At 44.8% G+C, this 15,538-nt stretch overlaps 1 protein-coding gene across 1 annotated transcript; it reads right to left on the bottom strand.

Annotated features, from left to right (window-relative positions):
- Window positions 1-7,241: 7,241 nt before the first annotated feature.
- Window positions 7,242-11,708, bottom strand: LOC124035442 (tripartite motif-containing protein 16-like). Its single transcript, XM_046348893.1, has 6 exons — window positions 11,081-11,708; window positions 8,995-9,090; window positions 8,469-8,702; window positions 8,204-8,363; window positions 8,051-8,110; window positions 7,242-7,924 (listed from the first exon to the last, which is right to left on the bottom strand). The coding sequence occupies exons 1-6, from the start codon at window positions 11,663-11,665 to the stop codon at window positions 7,389-7,391; spliced, it is 1,671 nt and encodes a 556-aa protein (XP_046204849.1). The 5' UTR covers window positions 11,666-11,708; the 3' UTR covers window positions 7,242-7,388.
- Window positions 11,709-15,538: the final 3,830 nt, after the last annotated feature.

Genomic DNA, 15,538 nt, shown 5'->3' on the forward strand with positions numbered 1-15,538 from the left:
TTTTCCCCCTGCTGGTCTTTTTAGGTTCGTTCCCCTTTTTCTCTCTCCCTTCCTCTCTCTCTTCTCTCTATCGTTCCGTTCCTGCTCCCAGCTGTTCCTATTCCCCTAATCAATCATTTTAGTCTTCCCACACCTGTTCCTTATCTTTTCCCCTGATTAGAGTCCCTATTTCTTCCCTTGTTTTCCGTTCCTGCCCTGTCGGATCCTTGTCTATTGTTCACCGTGCTGTGTCTGTGTATCGCCCTGTCGTGTCGTGTTTCCCTCAGATGCTGCGTGGAGAGCAGGTGTCTGAGTCTGCTAGGTTCAAGTGCCTTCCCGAGGCAACCTGCAGTTCTTGATCGAGTCTCCAGTCTGTTCTCGTCATTACGAGTGGAATTATGTCTTATGTTTGTAGAATTACTTTTCTGGATTAAAGACTCTGTTTTCGCCAAGTCGCTTTTGGGTCCTCATTCACCTGCATGACAGAAGGATCCGACCAAAGAATGGACCCAGCGACTACAGACGTTCGTAACACTGCCGTCGAGATCCAAGGAGCCATGCTCGGCAGACACGAGCAGGAATTGTCTGCTGCTCGCCATGCCGTGGAGAACCTGTCCGCTCAGGTTTCCGACCTCTCTGGACAGTTCCAGAGTCTTCGTCTCGTGCCACCTGTTACTTCCTGGCCTGCCGAGCCTCCGGAACCTAGGGTTAATAACCCACCTTGCTACTCCGGGCAGCCCACGGAGTGCCGCTCCTTTCTCACCCAGTGTGATATTGTGTTCTCTCTCCAACCCAACACATACTCTAGCGAGAGAGCTCGGGTTGCTTACGTCATTTCACTCCTTATTGGCCGGGCTCGAGAGTGGGGCACAGCTATCTGGGAGGCAAGGGCTGATTGTTCAAACAATTACCAGAACTTTAAGGAGGAGATGATTCGGGTTTTTGACCGTTCAGTTTTTGGTAGGGAGGCTTCTAGGGCCCTGGCTTCCCTATGCCAAGGTGATCGATCCATAACGGATTACTCTATAGAGTTTCGCACTCTTGCTGCCTCTAGTGACTGGAACGAGCCGGCGCTGCTCGCTCGTTTTCTGGAGGGACTCCACGCAGTGGTCAAAGATGAGATTCTCTCTCGGGAGGTTCCCGCCAGTGTGGACTCTTTGATTGCTCTCGCCATCCGCATAGAACGACGGGTAGATCTTCGTCACCAAGCTCGTGGAAGAGAGCTCGCGTCAACGGTGTTTCCCTGCTCCGCATCGCAACCATCTCCCTCCTCTGGCTCAGAGACTGAGCCCATGCAGCTGGGAGGTATTCGCATCTCGACTAAGGAGAGGGAACGGAGGATCACCAACCGCCTGTGCCTCTATTGCGGATTTGATGGACATTTTGTCAATTCATGTCCAGTAAAAGGCCAGAGCTCATCAGTAAGCGGAGGGCTACTGGTGAGCGCTACTACTCAGGTCTCTTCATCTAGATCCTGTACTACTATGTCGGTCCATCTACGCTGGACCGGTTCGGGTGCTACATGCAGTGCCTTGATTGACTCGGGGGCTGAGGGTTGTTTCATGGACGAAGCATGGGCTCGGAAACATGACATTCCTTTCAGACAGTTAGACAAGCCTACGCCCATGTTTGCCTTAGATGGTAGTCATCTTCCCAGAGACACTACCTTTAACTCTCACAGTATCTGGTAACCACAGTGAGACTATTTCTTTTTTGATTTTTCGTTCACCTTTTACACCTGTTGTTTTGGGTCATCCCTGGCTAGTATGTCATAATCCTTCTATTAATTGGTCTAGTAATTCTATCCTATCCTGGAACGTTTCTTGTCATGTGAAGTGTTTAATGTCTGCCATCCCTCCCATTTCTTCTGTCCCCACTTCTCAGGAGGAACCTGGCGATTTGACAGGAGTGCCGGAGGAATATCATGATCTGCGCAAGGTCTTCAGTCGGTCCCGAGCCAACTCCCTTCCTCCTCACCGGTCGTATGATTGTAGTATTGATCTCCTTCCGGGGACCACTCCCCCTCGGGGTAGACTATACTCTCTGTCGGCTCCCGAACGTAAGGCTCTCGAGGATTATTTATCTGTGTCTCTTGACGCCGGTACCATAGTGCCTTCTTCCTCTCCGGCCGGGGCGGGTTTTTTTTTTGTTAAGAAAAAGGACGGTACTCTGCGCCCCTGCGTGGATTATCGAGGGCTGAATGACATAACGGTTAAGAATCGTTATCCGCTTCCCCTTATGTCATCAGCCTTCGAGATTCTGCAGGGAGCCAGGTGCTTTACTAAGTTGGACCTTCGTAACGCTTACCATCTCGTGCGCATCAGAGAGGGGGACGAGTGGAAAACGGCGTTTAACACTCCGTTAGGGCATTTTGAGTACCGGGTTCTGCCGTTTGGTCTCGCCAATGCGCCAGCTGTTTTTCAGGCATTAGTTAATGATGTTCTGAGAGACATGCTGAACATCTTTGTTTTTGTCTATCTTGATGATATCCTGATTTTTTCACCGTCACTCGAGATTCATGTTCAGCACGTTCGACGTGTTCTACAGCGCCTTTTAGAGAATTGTCTCTACGTGAAGGCTGAGAAGTGCTCTTTTCATGTCTCCTCCGTTACTTTTCTCGGTTCCGTTATTTCCGCTGAAGGCATTCAGATGGATTCCGCTAAGGTCCAAGCTGTCAGTGATTGGCCCGTTCCAAGGTCACGTGTCGAGTTGCAGCGCTTTTTAGGTTTCGCTAATTTCTATCGGCGTTTCATTCGTAATTTCGGTCAAGTTGCTGCCCCTCTCACAGCTCTTACTTCTGTCAAGACGTGTTTTAAGTGGTCCGGTTCCGCCCAGGGAGCTTTTGATCTTCTAAAAGAACGTTTTACGTCCGCTCCTATCCTCGTTACTCCTGACGTCACTAGACAATTCATTGTCGAGGTTGACGCTTCAGAGGTAGGCGTGGGAGCCATTCTATCCCAGCGCTTCCAGTCTGACGATAAGGTTCATCCTTGCGCTTATTTTTCTCATCGCCTGTCGCCATCTGAACGCAACTATGATGTGGGTAACCGCGAACTGCTCGCCATCCGCTTAGCCCTAGGCGAATGGCGACAGTGGTTGGAGGGGGCGACCGTTCCTTTGTCGTTTGGACAGACCATAAGAACCTTGAGTACATCCGTTCTGCCAAACGACTTAATGCCCGTCAAGCTCGTTGGGCGTTGTTTTTCGCTCGTTTCGAGTTTGTGATTTCTTACCGTCCGGGTAGCAAAAACACCAAGCCTGATGCCTTATCCCGTCTGTTTAGTTCTTCTGTGGCTTCTACTGATCCCGAGGGGATTCTTCCTTATGGGCGTGTTGTCGGGTTGACAGTCTGGGGAATTGAAAGACAGGTTAAGCAAGCACTCACGCACACTGCGTCGCCGCGCGCTTGTCCTAGTAACCTCCTTTTTGTTCCTGTTTCCACTCGTCTGGCTGTTCTTCAGTGGGCTCACTCTGCCAAGTTAGCTGGTCATCCCGGTGTTCGAGGCACTCTTGCGTCTATTCGCCAGCGCTTTTGGTGGCCGACTCAGGAGCGTGACACGCGCCGTTTCGTGGCTGCTTGTTCGGACTGCGCGCAGACTAAGTCGAGTAACTCTCCTCCTGCCGGTCGTCTCAGACCGCTCCCCATTCCTTCTCGACCATGGTCTCACATCGCCCTAGACTTCATTACCGGTCTGCCTTTGTCTGCGGGGAAGACTGTGATTCTTACGGTTGTCGATAGGTTCTCTAAGGCGGCACATTTCATTCCCTCGCTAAACTTCCTTCCGCTAAGGAGACGGCACAAATCATCATCGAGAATGTGTTCAGAATTCATGGCCTCCCGTTAGACGCCGTTTCAGACAGAGGCCCGCAATTCACGTCACAGTTTTGGAGGGAGTTCTGTCGTTTGATTGGTGCGTCCGTCAGTCTCTCTTCCGGGTTTCATCCCCAGTCTAACGGTCAAGCAGAGAGGGCCAATCAGACGATTGGGCGCATACTACGCAGCCTTTCTTTCAGAAACCCTGCGTCTTGGGCAGAACAGCTCCCCTGGGCAGAATACGCTCACAACTCGCTTCCTTCGTCTGCTACCGGGTTATCTCCGTTTCAGAGTAGTCTGGGTTACCAGCCTCCTCTGTTCTCATCCCAGCTTGCCGAGTCCAGCGTTCCCTCCGCTCAAGCGTTTGTCCAACGTTGTGAGCGCACCTGGAGGAGGGTGAGGTCTGCACTTTGCCGTTACAGGGCACAGACTGTGAGAGCCGCCAATAAACGCAGGATTAAGAGTCCTAGGTATTGTTGCGGCCAGAGAGTGTGGCTTTCCACTCGCAACCTTCCTCTTACGACAGCTTCTCGTAAGTTGACTCCGCGGTTCATTGGTCCGTTCCGTGTCTCCCAGGTCGTCAATCCTGTCGCTGTGCGACTGCTTCTTCCGCGACATCTTCGTCGCGTCCATCCTGTCTTCCATGTCTCCTGTGTCAAGCCCTTTCTTCGCACCCCCGTTCGTCTTCCCTCCCCCTCCCGTCCTTGTCGAGAGCGCACCTATTTACAAGGTACGTAGGATCATGGACATGCGTTCTCGGGGACGGGGTCACCAATACTTAGTGGATTGGGAGGGTTACGGTCCTGAGGAGAGGAGTTGGGTTCCGTCTCGGGACGTGCTGGACCGTTCACTCATTGATGATTTCCTCCGTTGCCGCCAGGATTCCTCCTCGAGTGCGCCAGGAGGCGCTCGGTGAGTGGGGGGGTACTGTCATGTTTTGTCTTAGATTGTCTTGTCATTTTGCTTTTCCTCTGTTCATTTTCCCCCTGCTGGTCTTTTTAGGTTCGTTCCCCTTTTTCTCTCTCCCTTCCTCTCTCTCTTCTCTCTATCGTTCCGTTCCTGCTCCCAGCTGTTCCTATTCCCCTAATCAATCATTTTAGTCTTCCCACACCTGTTCCTTATCTTTTCCCCTGATTAGAGTCCCTATTTCTTCCCTTGTTTTCCGTTCCTGCCCTGTCGGATCCTTGTCTATTGTTCACCGTGCTGTGTCTGTGTATCGCCCTGTCGTGTCGTGTTTCCCTCAGATGCTGCGTGGAGAGCAGGTGTCTGAGTCTGCTAGGTTCAAGTGCCTTCCCGAGGCAACCTGCAGTTCTTGATCGAGTCTCCAGTCTGTTCTCGTCATTACGAGTGGAATTATGTCTTATGTTTGTAGAATTACTTTTCTGGATTAAAGACTCTGTTTTCGCCAAGTCGCTTTTGGGTCCTCATTCACCTGCATGACACATCTTTGGTGCCTGGGGAACAGTGGGTTAACTGCCTTGCTCAGGAGCAGAACTCTTTCTTATTGGTCTATTAAAGGCCCAGTGCAGTCAAAATTGGGATTTTCAGTATTGTATACACTGAATGCAGAAAACATTAGGAACATCTGCTCTTTCCCTGACAAACTGACCAGGTAAATCCAGGTGAAAGCGATGATCCCTTATTGATGTCAATTCAATCAGTGTAGATGAAGGGGAGGAGACATTTAACTCTTAAATGTCATGGCAAAATGTAGATTTCCGCCTAAATAGACATACCCAATAGTAACTGCTATTAATGTGTAATGACATGATTATGACATACAAACAGTTGCTATATTTGGAAAGAAGACATCTGGGAGATTGAGGAAAGATAGGAGTTGCATGGTTCAGAATACACAAGATCAAGCACACACAAAATAACCTTTTTAATTTTGAAAGTAATCTTTTATTGACAAGCCATAGGTTAATTATTGATGACTAGAGCTGGAAACACAGATGGCTTCCACAACATGTGAACCATATGAGAAAAAAATGGGATTAATAGACAACTAGAAATAGACAAGGTGTGGTCACGGGATGTTTCCAACTTTACCTAAACCTCTCCAAAGTGGCATATAAATGTATATTAGACATTTCCAGTGCTATTACATAATTGCAATCCCTAAATGCTATTTATTCCGTTAAAAAAAACAGATTTTCTACCATATCAACCTCACTCAAACATTGTGGTTTTATGGCGTATCCAGGGTACATTCAAGGGTTCTTTCAACTTCTCCAAAGTGTCCGAATGTGGTACTTGCACTGTTTTTGCACACTGGATGTGCCCAAAAGTTATTGTTCACTATAAAATAAATTATACGACACCAACCTCTGAAACATTGTGGTGGTGTCGGGTGACATACAGCGGATATGGATGCCTACAGCACGTAAGCAGGCAACATCATCTTTTTGATGCGCAAAGATAGTCACTCAGTGGACATTCGATGTTGACATTAAGTAATACATCCGATAACATTGGCAATAGGCTTTGTTCCTACCAACCTAAGCATTCATTTGATACACCCCCCCCTTCCCCGTGTCGCTATAGCGTAAACACAGACCAAATTGAGTTTACTTTGTAAGATGTTTGGTAAAAACGTTGTGTAAAATCAACATTTTGATTCTCGTGGCTGGTGATCCTAAACGGTAGGTCACGGGGAGACAAATAAGATATCCTCATGAGCTGTGGAGTCCAGGCTTTTGGTGTGTATCAACGTATTCTGTGATAATTTTGTTTATGCTTCACAATGCTAACCGGAATGTAGTTAGCAGCCATCTTGAAATGAGGTCATCGGCTCAGCCTGCATTATAAATATGTATGCCCATATATGGTAGTAAGTCATACCTAGGCTTTCCGCAGACACCCTGCTTTTGCAGTTAGGGGCTACCGTTCTCATACCAGACTGAATTACATTTTAAAAACACTGCTGGGTTTTTCACGCTCAACAGTTTCCTGTGTGTATCAAGAATGGTCCACTACCCAAAGGACATCCAGCCAACTTGACACAACTGTGGGAAGAATTGGAATCACCATGGGCCAGTATCCCTGTGGAACACTTTCCAGTCAATGCCCCAACGAATTGAGGCTGTTCTGAGGGAAAAGGTGGGTTCAACTCAATATTAGGAAGATGTTCCTAATGTTTTGTGCACTCAGTGTTTATATTTCCATACTATGAGGATGGAATAATAGTGTGAAAATTATGATGATGCCCTTTTATAGTGTAAGAGCTGCAGATAACACCAGGCAGGCCAAAACTCCATTCCCCCAAAACAGGCTGAAATGTCAGGTCTTTTCAAACAACTCTTATACTAAAATTGTTTATATATATTTTTTAATTCAACCTTTTTTTCACTAGGCAAGTCAGTTAAGAACAAATTCTTATTTACAATGACGGCCTACCCTGGCCAAACCCTAACCCGGATGACGCTGGGCAAATTGTGAGCTGCCCTATGGGACTCCTAATCACGGCCGGCTGTGATACAGGCTAGAAATAAACCAGGGTCTGTAGTGACGCCTCGCACTGAGATGCAGTTCACAATTTCACAGTATTATTCTAACCTCATAGTGTGGAAATACATATAAAAACACAGAAAAATCATGTTGACTGCATGGGAAGCATTATCCTCACAGATGATTCCAAACCAACCCCAAACCCAGGATAGAGGGGTTCAGTGAATGTGTTATTCACTCTGTGGAGGAGGGTCACTTTTTTAGAAATGCTGTAAAAGGACAGAGTTCCTGCCTTGTAGTCCAGGTACACTCCTACTCTGGAGGTGCAATGGGATCGTATTTTAGTCTTAACATTATCATGAAGGAAAGAACAACTGGTGGGAGAGCATTCCAAACTCCAAGAATGATCATTACCTCCAAACCTACACTCATTACCCTCTCCTTTCCTCACAAGAGCCACATATGAGACTGCCACAGTAATCCAGCCTCGAAGCTCAGCCTCCCAGTAGCAGTTTCCAGATAAACCCTCTCTACACAGCACTTGGTCATAGTGGGTAAATCTGTCTGGATGATCAGGATAGGCTTGAGTCTCCCCTTCACTCCATGTCACCTTGCTGTTCTTCTCAGACAGATGCAGTGTTCCACATGCTGTGTTAGGATCCACCGTGAGTTCGTAGGAATCTGAGTGAATTGACAAAAAAAAGAAGACAAAAAGAGAGATATATATATATATTGTGTGTGTGTGTGTGGGGGGGGGTCATGTGTGTTCATGATGTGGGCAGTATGAGAAAACATCCTGTGACTCACATTCTAAGAGCTCCTCTCTGGTCTTGGGCTCCAGAGGTCGAACAATTTGCACTTTCATCACTATGGACACACAAACGTTCGAAATGTCACTACTATTCAGTCACATATTTCTTGTGTGATCTTCATAAATACATGGTCTACTCTTTGCCTTACCATTTTCAGATATCTTGTCTATTTCCTCCTTGCAGATACCATCCAGTTGCACTTTCAGTCCAGAAACCAATTTTTTCACCAGTTCAAAAGAAATGTGTGGATTGAAAGTGGGGCTGGGTAGGGCCTCAGAACCAGGAGGGACAGAGAGTGACTGGAAACTCTACAGTGGAAACAGACAAGAAAATCACTAGTCTCGAGAAAGTTTCACTTAGATGGCAACTTAGGAACTATGTGTACAGTGTAGGTATGAAGCCAATGATGTCACCTGAAGGAAATAGATGTGATCCTCTGTGTTTGAGAGCTGCCTGAGCTCAGCATCTCTTCTCTTCATCTCAGTGACTTCCTGATCTAGTCGGTCCAGGAGTCCCTGAACCCGACTCCCTGCAATCCTCTCCTGAGATCTGATCAGCTCCTTCACCTCAGAACGCCTTCGCTCAATGGAGCGGATCAGCTCAATAAAGATCCTGTCAGTCGCATCCACTGTCACCTGTGCAGAGCGCTGTTAAGGTAGAGAAAAGAGAGTATATTTCAACCAGCCACTCACCTCTCATCAGGACCCCAGAAAGCTTGTTCCCAACTGGGTCTGAGTGGGATTGGAATGTGGCCCACTGGTCCTTAATGAGCTCCTCACTGATCGACTGCGGGGTCAGGAGAGCCCTGACTGAATTGCCAAGTGAGTTGCCAAGTGCCCTAGAAACCTAGAAGCTGAAAGGCTATACCCCAAAAGATTTCCAGACTCTCCATACAAATTGGTTAGATATGGGAAGTAGTAGAATAAATAGACAACTCACCGTGAGTGTTTTCACAGCCTGCCTAAACTCCTGTACCTCCTTCTCCATCTCCTGGATTCTCTGGTGGTACTGCTGCTGTATTTTACCCAACTGTTTCTGTGTAGATGACAAATCATATCCACTAATTTAATTTGTGATTGTAGCTAGGTTTCCATCCAATTGGCGACACATTTTTACGTGAATATATATACATACAAATTTGCATAAAAACAATATGCTAATTTTCCCATCAGAGGTGTTTCCATCAAATGTATTTGTTGCAGATAAAAGTCTGTGCGGGATGACATAGTGTCCACAAAAATACATTTTGCAGTTCAATTCCCATGAACCGACTAAAAAATACAATTTAAATGGGTTTCTATTGCATTTTCAACTCTACTTAAAAATGTATCACAATAAAATGTTGCGTTATATTGAGCGCATGTATAACCTACATTTATTTGTCAAACGGCAGCCAAGCATTGATGATCATGTCATCAGAATAAGACCCTCGATATTTATTGGATAAGAACATTACGTTTATTTCCTTCCACCAGATACATCATAACTGATTTAATCTGTAGCATAATAAACTGCATGCTTTCCCCAACGAGTCATAGTGGGACCACACAACATGTAATCGCGTTTCTCAAAGTTTACTTTGATATGATGGCTATTTTATCAATATTGCGCATACAATATTTTCAACCGACCATGTCTCGCATAATAAATTTTACCGACACAAACGATCCCACCTTGTGTAGCGTATTTAGTATAGTCGACATTTTGAAAATTAACGGAAAAACTTGTTTCCATCAGGCCCGTCTAAATGTTTTATCCAACATGTGGGCCTACTTTACTCGCTTATTAAGGTTGGATGGAAACCTGGTTTATAGCCAGGTTTCCAATCAATTGTCGACAGATTTTATTGCGAATATTCTCAAATCTGCATAGAGAAAAAAAAACATTTCCCTCCAGTCGTTTCTACCAAACTGACATGCTGGGGAGAAAAATATGCACATGATGACGTAGCGCACACAAAATGTCATTTTTTTGCTTACATTTTCTGTACTGGATACAAGTGTAACGTGTTTCCATCGTATTTTCAACTCTAAGGATAATTCCGTCACAAAAATCTGTTGCAAAAGTGCCTACTCTGGTCTTGGCTCTAGCCAACAGCTCCTGCGGTTAGGCTACTTGTTTTCTCTTTTGGTGGGGTTTATCGGCGGTTGGCAACCAACGTTATGGTGCATTACCACCACCTACTGTACTTCAGTGTGGGCCAGAGACAGGGTGAAATTAAATCCTACCTACCAGGCCCATTGCTCTTAAAAAATATAACAAAATATTTGAGACTATTATCTAATGACGTTCTACTCGACATACTTTTAAAACTAATTTCCTGTATTCCCTTCTCCCTCATATTATATCTCAGCCTCTCCCTTTCCCTCTGATACTGCCCACACTGTAGCAATACATGCTCCACTGTCTCTGTTTCCTGGCAAATAATCACACTTTCCTGTTGGATGCTTTCCTAACACATTTAATGTCTTATTCAACCGTCTGTGTCCCACCCTTAATCTTGTAAAAATAGCCTCCTTTCTTCTGTCCCTTCCTGCCACCCTCCCCAACTTTCCTCTGTACTTGAAATAAATGCCTGCCCTTAGTATCAATATTCCACTGCTCCTGCCATCTCTGCACCATCACTGTCCATATCAGGCTTTTTGTCTCTGCCTTGCTCATTGAAACTACAACATCAGCATCCCGTCAACGTCAAGCATCGGTCATCATGTCGCCAGAATAAGTAGTTTAATGTTGTCAACTTAAAAGCAAATTAATGAATGTTTAAGTTCAGCTCTTGTAGGAGATCACTGTAAAAATGGAAGTTCTACCCAGGAGGAATTTGTTGAATATATCTTTCTGCTGTATCAATATTCCCTTGACATCATATATTTTTCAGGTCTTAAATGGCACTTAACTGTTCAAATCTATCAAAATGCCAGACTATTTATATGGTGATTTTAATTTGATGATATTTACACCCTCTGTTATATTCAAAGTACAGTATTTGTAAATTGATTTGTATATAGAGTAGAACATTCTATACCTGTTTCTCAGTCCTTTCTGCTGCAACTGACACCATATCATGGCCTTTATGTTCATCCATCACACACAGCAGACAGATACACTGCCGATCAGTACAGCAGTAAACCTCCAACAGTTTGTCATGTTGAGGGCAGATCTTCTCCTGTCGTTGTGTGGAGGCTTTGACCAGCTTGTGCTTCTTAAAGGCAAGCGAGTCATAATGAGGCTGGAGATGAGTCTCGCAGTATGAGACAAGACACACCAGACAGTACTTGACAGCTTTGTGTTTTCTCCCAGTGCAGACATCACACTCCACATCTTCAGGTCCAGCATAACAGTGAGCAGGTGACGCTTGAGGTCCTGTCCTCTTCAGTTTCTCCACCACTTCAACCAAGACAGTGCTCCTGTTCAGAACAGGCCTTGGGGTGAAGGTATGTCTGCACTGGGGACAGCTGTAGACTCCTTTCAGATCATCCTGATCCCAGCAGCCGTTGATACAACCCATACAGTAGCTATGTCCACAATGTATAGTCACCGGATCCTTTAGTAGATCCAAGCATATTGAACAAAAGAACGGATCTTGGTCTTTTAAAATGGCCTCTGCCATTTTGTTGCACACAAACACAGCTTGAGCAGAATGATATCTGAGATCACTTTCGTTTTCCTTGAACTGAGAGGTGGGAGTGGCTAAATTTATGGAGCTGTTTGTGTGCTCAGAATCTGAAGGGGAATTTGGTCCTGAATAAAGGCCAGAATGAGAGGTCACACAAAGATTACTCAACATTTTAACAGAAAGAGATTTCAAAGTTCCAGGTAAAGAACTGTAGCATTTCCATAAATATGTTTTAAATAAATACATTACGAGTATGACCATAAATCATTTGCTTTTGTTTCATGTTTTATTGAGGAGACGAGTGAGCCAAGGTGGTAGTCTGTTTCTGGTCTTTTGAAAAGCCTTCTGTGGAATTGCCTAGCCCAACCGGTTGGCAGATGGCACTATTATTCATTTTACGTCATCATCTGCGTCCATATGCAGTACCAGTTTTTTACTGTTTTCTACATTGTAGAAAATACTATGAAATAACACATATGGAATCATGTAGTAACCAAAAAAGTGTTAAACAAATCAAAATATATTTTATATTTGAGATTCTTCATAATAGCCACCCTTTGCCTTGATGACAGCTTTGTACTCTATTGGAATTCTCTCAACCAGCTTCATGAGCTAGTCACCTGGAATGCATTTCAATTAACATGTGTGCCTTGTTAAAAGTTAATTTGTGGATATTTCTTTCCTTCTTAATGCGTGTTACGGATACAGGTATCCTGTGTGTGTGTGTATGTATCCTGTTCTTTTCTCTCCTTCCACCTTCACAGGTGAAAATCACCACTCCCCAATCAGTCACCAATCAATCATCAATCAGAAGACACACCTCCTCCTATTTCCTACCCAATCACAGTTCCTTTCCCTTGGTTTAAAAACCCTGTCAGTTGTTTGCTCTAGAGCTCAATCTCTCTGTAAATGCCATATGTCTGTAGATCGTGCTGTTTCACCCTCTCCTACTGTCTCTCTATCGCTCTTTATGTATTGAGCTATCTTTTGATTGAGCACCTCCATATCACTGTCCTCACCTGTGAGTATTGTTTTTGGTTATGGTGTTTGTTTGCTGGTGGGAAAAGGGGGAACTACGACAAGTCGCCCATGAGCATACACTACCCGTAGGTAAATTTAGTTAAAAACACTAGTTAGAACTGGGTGGACCACCCACTGTATTTTTGGTTAGTTAGCTGTTGAAATAGGCTAGTCTAGCTTAGGGTTGTTTTTGAATGCTTATTGTTTCTTTCCTTGGGTCCAGCTCAGCCCCTTTTCTTGCTCCCCCCCATTATCGTGTGTTTTCTAATAAACCATGTGTTTGACGGTAATTTAGTTGTCTGTGGTTATTTTGTTCTCACTTTTACTTTTTAATTATTATAATTTGCATTAGTTGTTACGGGTCTCATTACCATCTCCCCTAGATTGTCGGGCCAAAAGGGATTCTTAACAATGCGTTTGAGCCAATCAGTTGTGTTGTGACAAGGTAGGGGTGGTATACAGAAGACAGCCCTATTTTGTAAAGACCAAGTCCATATTATGGCAATAACAGCTCAAAAATTGGGCCAGCAGGGTAGCCTAGTGGTTAGAGCATTGGACTAGTAACCGAAAGGCTGTAAGTTCAAATCCCCGAGCTGACAAGGTACAAAAGGTACTTTAAATCGCAAAAACCATCAAGCGCAATGATTAAACTGGTTCTCATGAGGACCGCCACAGGAATGTAAGACCCAGAGTAAAGTTCATGAGAGTTAACTGCACCTCAGATTGCAGCCCAAATAAATGCTTCACATAGTTAAAGTAACAGACACATCTCAACATCAATTGTTCAGAGGAGACTGTGAATTAAATAAATAATAATTTCACCTTTATTTAACCAGGTAGGCCAGTTGAGAACAAGTTCTCATTTACAACTGCGACCTGGCCAAGAAAGCAAAGCAGTGCGACAAGGCAGTTACACATAAACAAACATACAGTCAACACAATAGAACAATCTATATACAGTGTGTGCAAATGTAGAAGAGTAGGGAGGTAAGGCAGGTGAAATAATTACAATTTAGCATTAACACTGGAGTGATGTGCAGATGATGATGTGCAAGTAGAGATACTGGGGTTCAAAAGAGCAAGAGGATAAATAACGATTATGGGGATGAGGTAGTTGTGTGTGCTATTTACAGATTGGCTGTGTACAGGTACAGTGATTGTACAGGTAGAGTAAACTGCTCTGACAGCTGATGCTTAAAGTTAGAGAGGAAGATGTAAGGCTTCAGTGATTTTTGCAGTTCCAGTCATTGGCAGCAGAGAACTGGAAAGAAAGGTGGCCAAAGGAAGTGTTGGCTTTGGGGATGACCAGTGAAGTATACCTGCTGGAGCGCGTGCTACAGGTGGGTGTTGCTATGGTGATCAGTGAGCTGAGCTAAGGCGGGGCTTTACCTAGCAAAGACCACACATGCCTTCAGGCCTTCATGGTCGAATTGCTGCAAAGAAACCACTACTAAAGGACACCAATAAGAGGGACTTGCTTGGGCCCGGAAACACGAGCAATGGACATTAGACTGGGGCAAATCTGTCCTTTGGTCTGATGAGTCCAAATTAGAGATTTATTGGTTCCAACCACCATGTCTTTATGAGATAAAGAGCAGATGAATGGATAATCTCTGCATGTGTGGTTCCCACCATGAAGCATGGAGGAGGAAGTGTGATGGTGTGGGCTGCTTTGCTGGTGACACTGTCAGTGATTTATTTAGAAGTCAAGGCACACTTAACCAGCATGGTTACCAAAGCATTCTGCAGCGATACGCCATCCCATCTGATTTTCAACAGGACAATGACTAAACACACCTCCAGGCTGTGTAAGGGCTATTTGACCAAGAAGGACAATGATGGAGTGCTGCATCAGATGACCAGTCCTCCACAATCACCCAACCTCAACTCAATGAGATGGTTCGGAATTAGTTGGATCGCAGATTGAAGGAAAAGCAACCAACAAGTGCTCAGCATATGTGGGAATTCCTTTAAGACAGTTGGGAAAGCATTCCAGGTGAAGCTGGTTGAGAGAAGAACAAGAGTGTGCAAAGCTGTCATCAAGGCAACGGGTGGCTACTTGAAGAATCTAAAATCTAAAATTGCTAATACATGATTCCATATGTGTTATTTCATAGTTTTGATGTCTTCACTATTATTCCACAATGTAGAAAATTGTAAAAAATAAAGAAAAACCCTTGAATGAGTAGGTGTGTCAACTTTTGACTGGTACTGTATATACTAATTGTTCTGTCTGTGCCATTATAGCTTCTGTGACATCATGGGCAGCGCAATTTTAAAGGTTACAGTAGTCTGTTGTGGGCGGAACAAAGTGTCCCGAGCCTGCGGCTATGGAACCTTGACCTGTTCCACGGACTTGCTACCTACCACCTTGTCGTGTTGCTGATCAAGTTTCTGCTGTTCTGCCTGCGACTATGGAACCTGTCGTGCTACAATCTCCTGGACCTGCCGTTTATGTCCCTGTGTCTCATGTACTTTTATAATCTCCACCCGGCACCACCAGAAGAGGACTGGCCACCCCTCAGAGCCTCATTCCTCTTTAGGTTTCTTCCTAGGTTCCTGCTTTTCTAGGGAGTTGTTCCTAGCCACAATGCTACTAGATCTGCATTGCTCGCTCTTTGAGGTTTTAGGCTCGGTTTCTGTATAAGCACTTTGTGACAACTGCTGATGTAAAATGAGCTTTATAAAGATAGTTGATTGATTGGTTGATATTCAACCAGGATGGTCAATTGATCCAGTTTTTGTAAGAATTTACTTTCTGTATTAGGTTTAGGACAACTTACACAGCAGGTTAGGACAATTAATGTGGCAGGTTAGGTTAATTAGGTTAAAGTTCAGAAAAGGGTT

Source organism: Oncorhynchus gorbuscha, linkage group LG01 (assembly GCF_021184085.1).
Source record: "Oncorhynchus gorbuscha isolate QuinsamMale2020 ecotype Even-year linkage group LG01, OgorEven_v1.0, whole genome shotgun sequence".
In the NCBI taxonomy this organism is placed as follows: domain Eukaryota; kingdom Metazoa; phylum Chordata; class Actinopteri; order Salmoniformes; family Salmonidae; genus Oncorhynchus; species Oncorhynchus gorbuscha.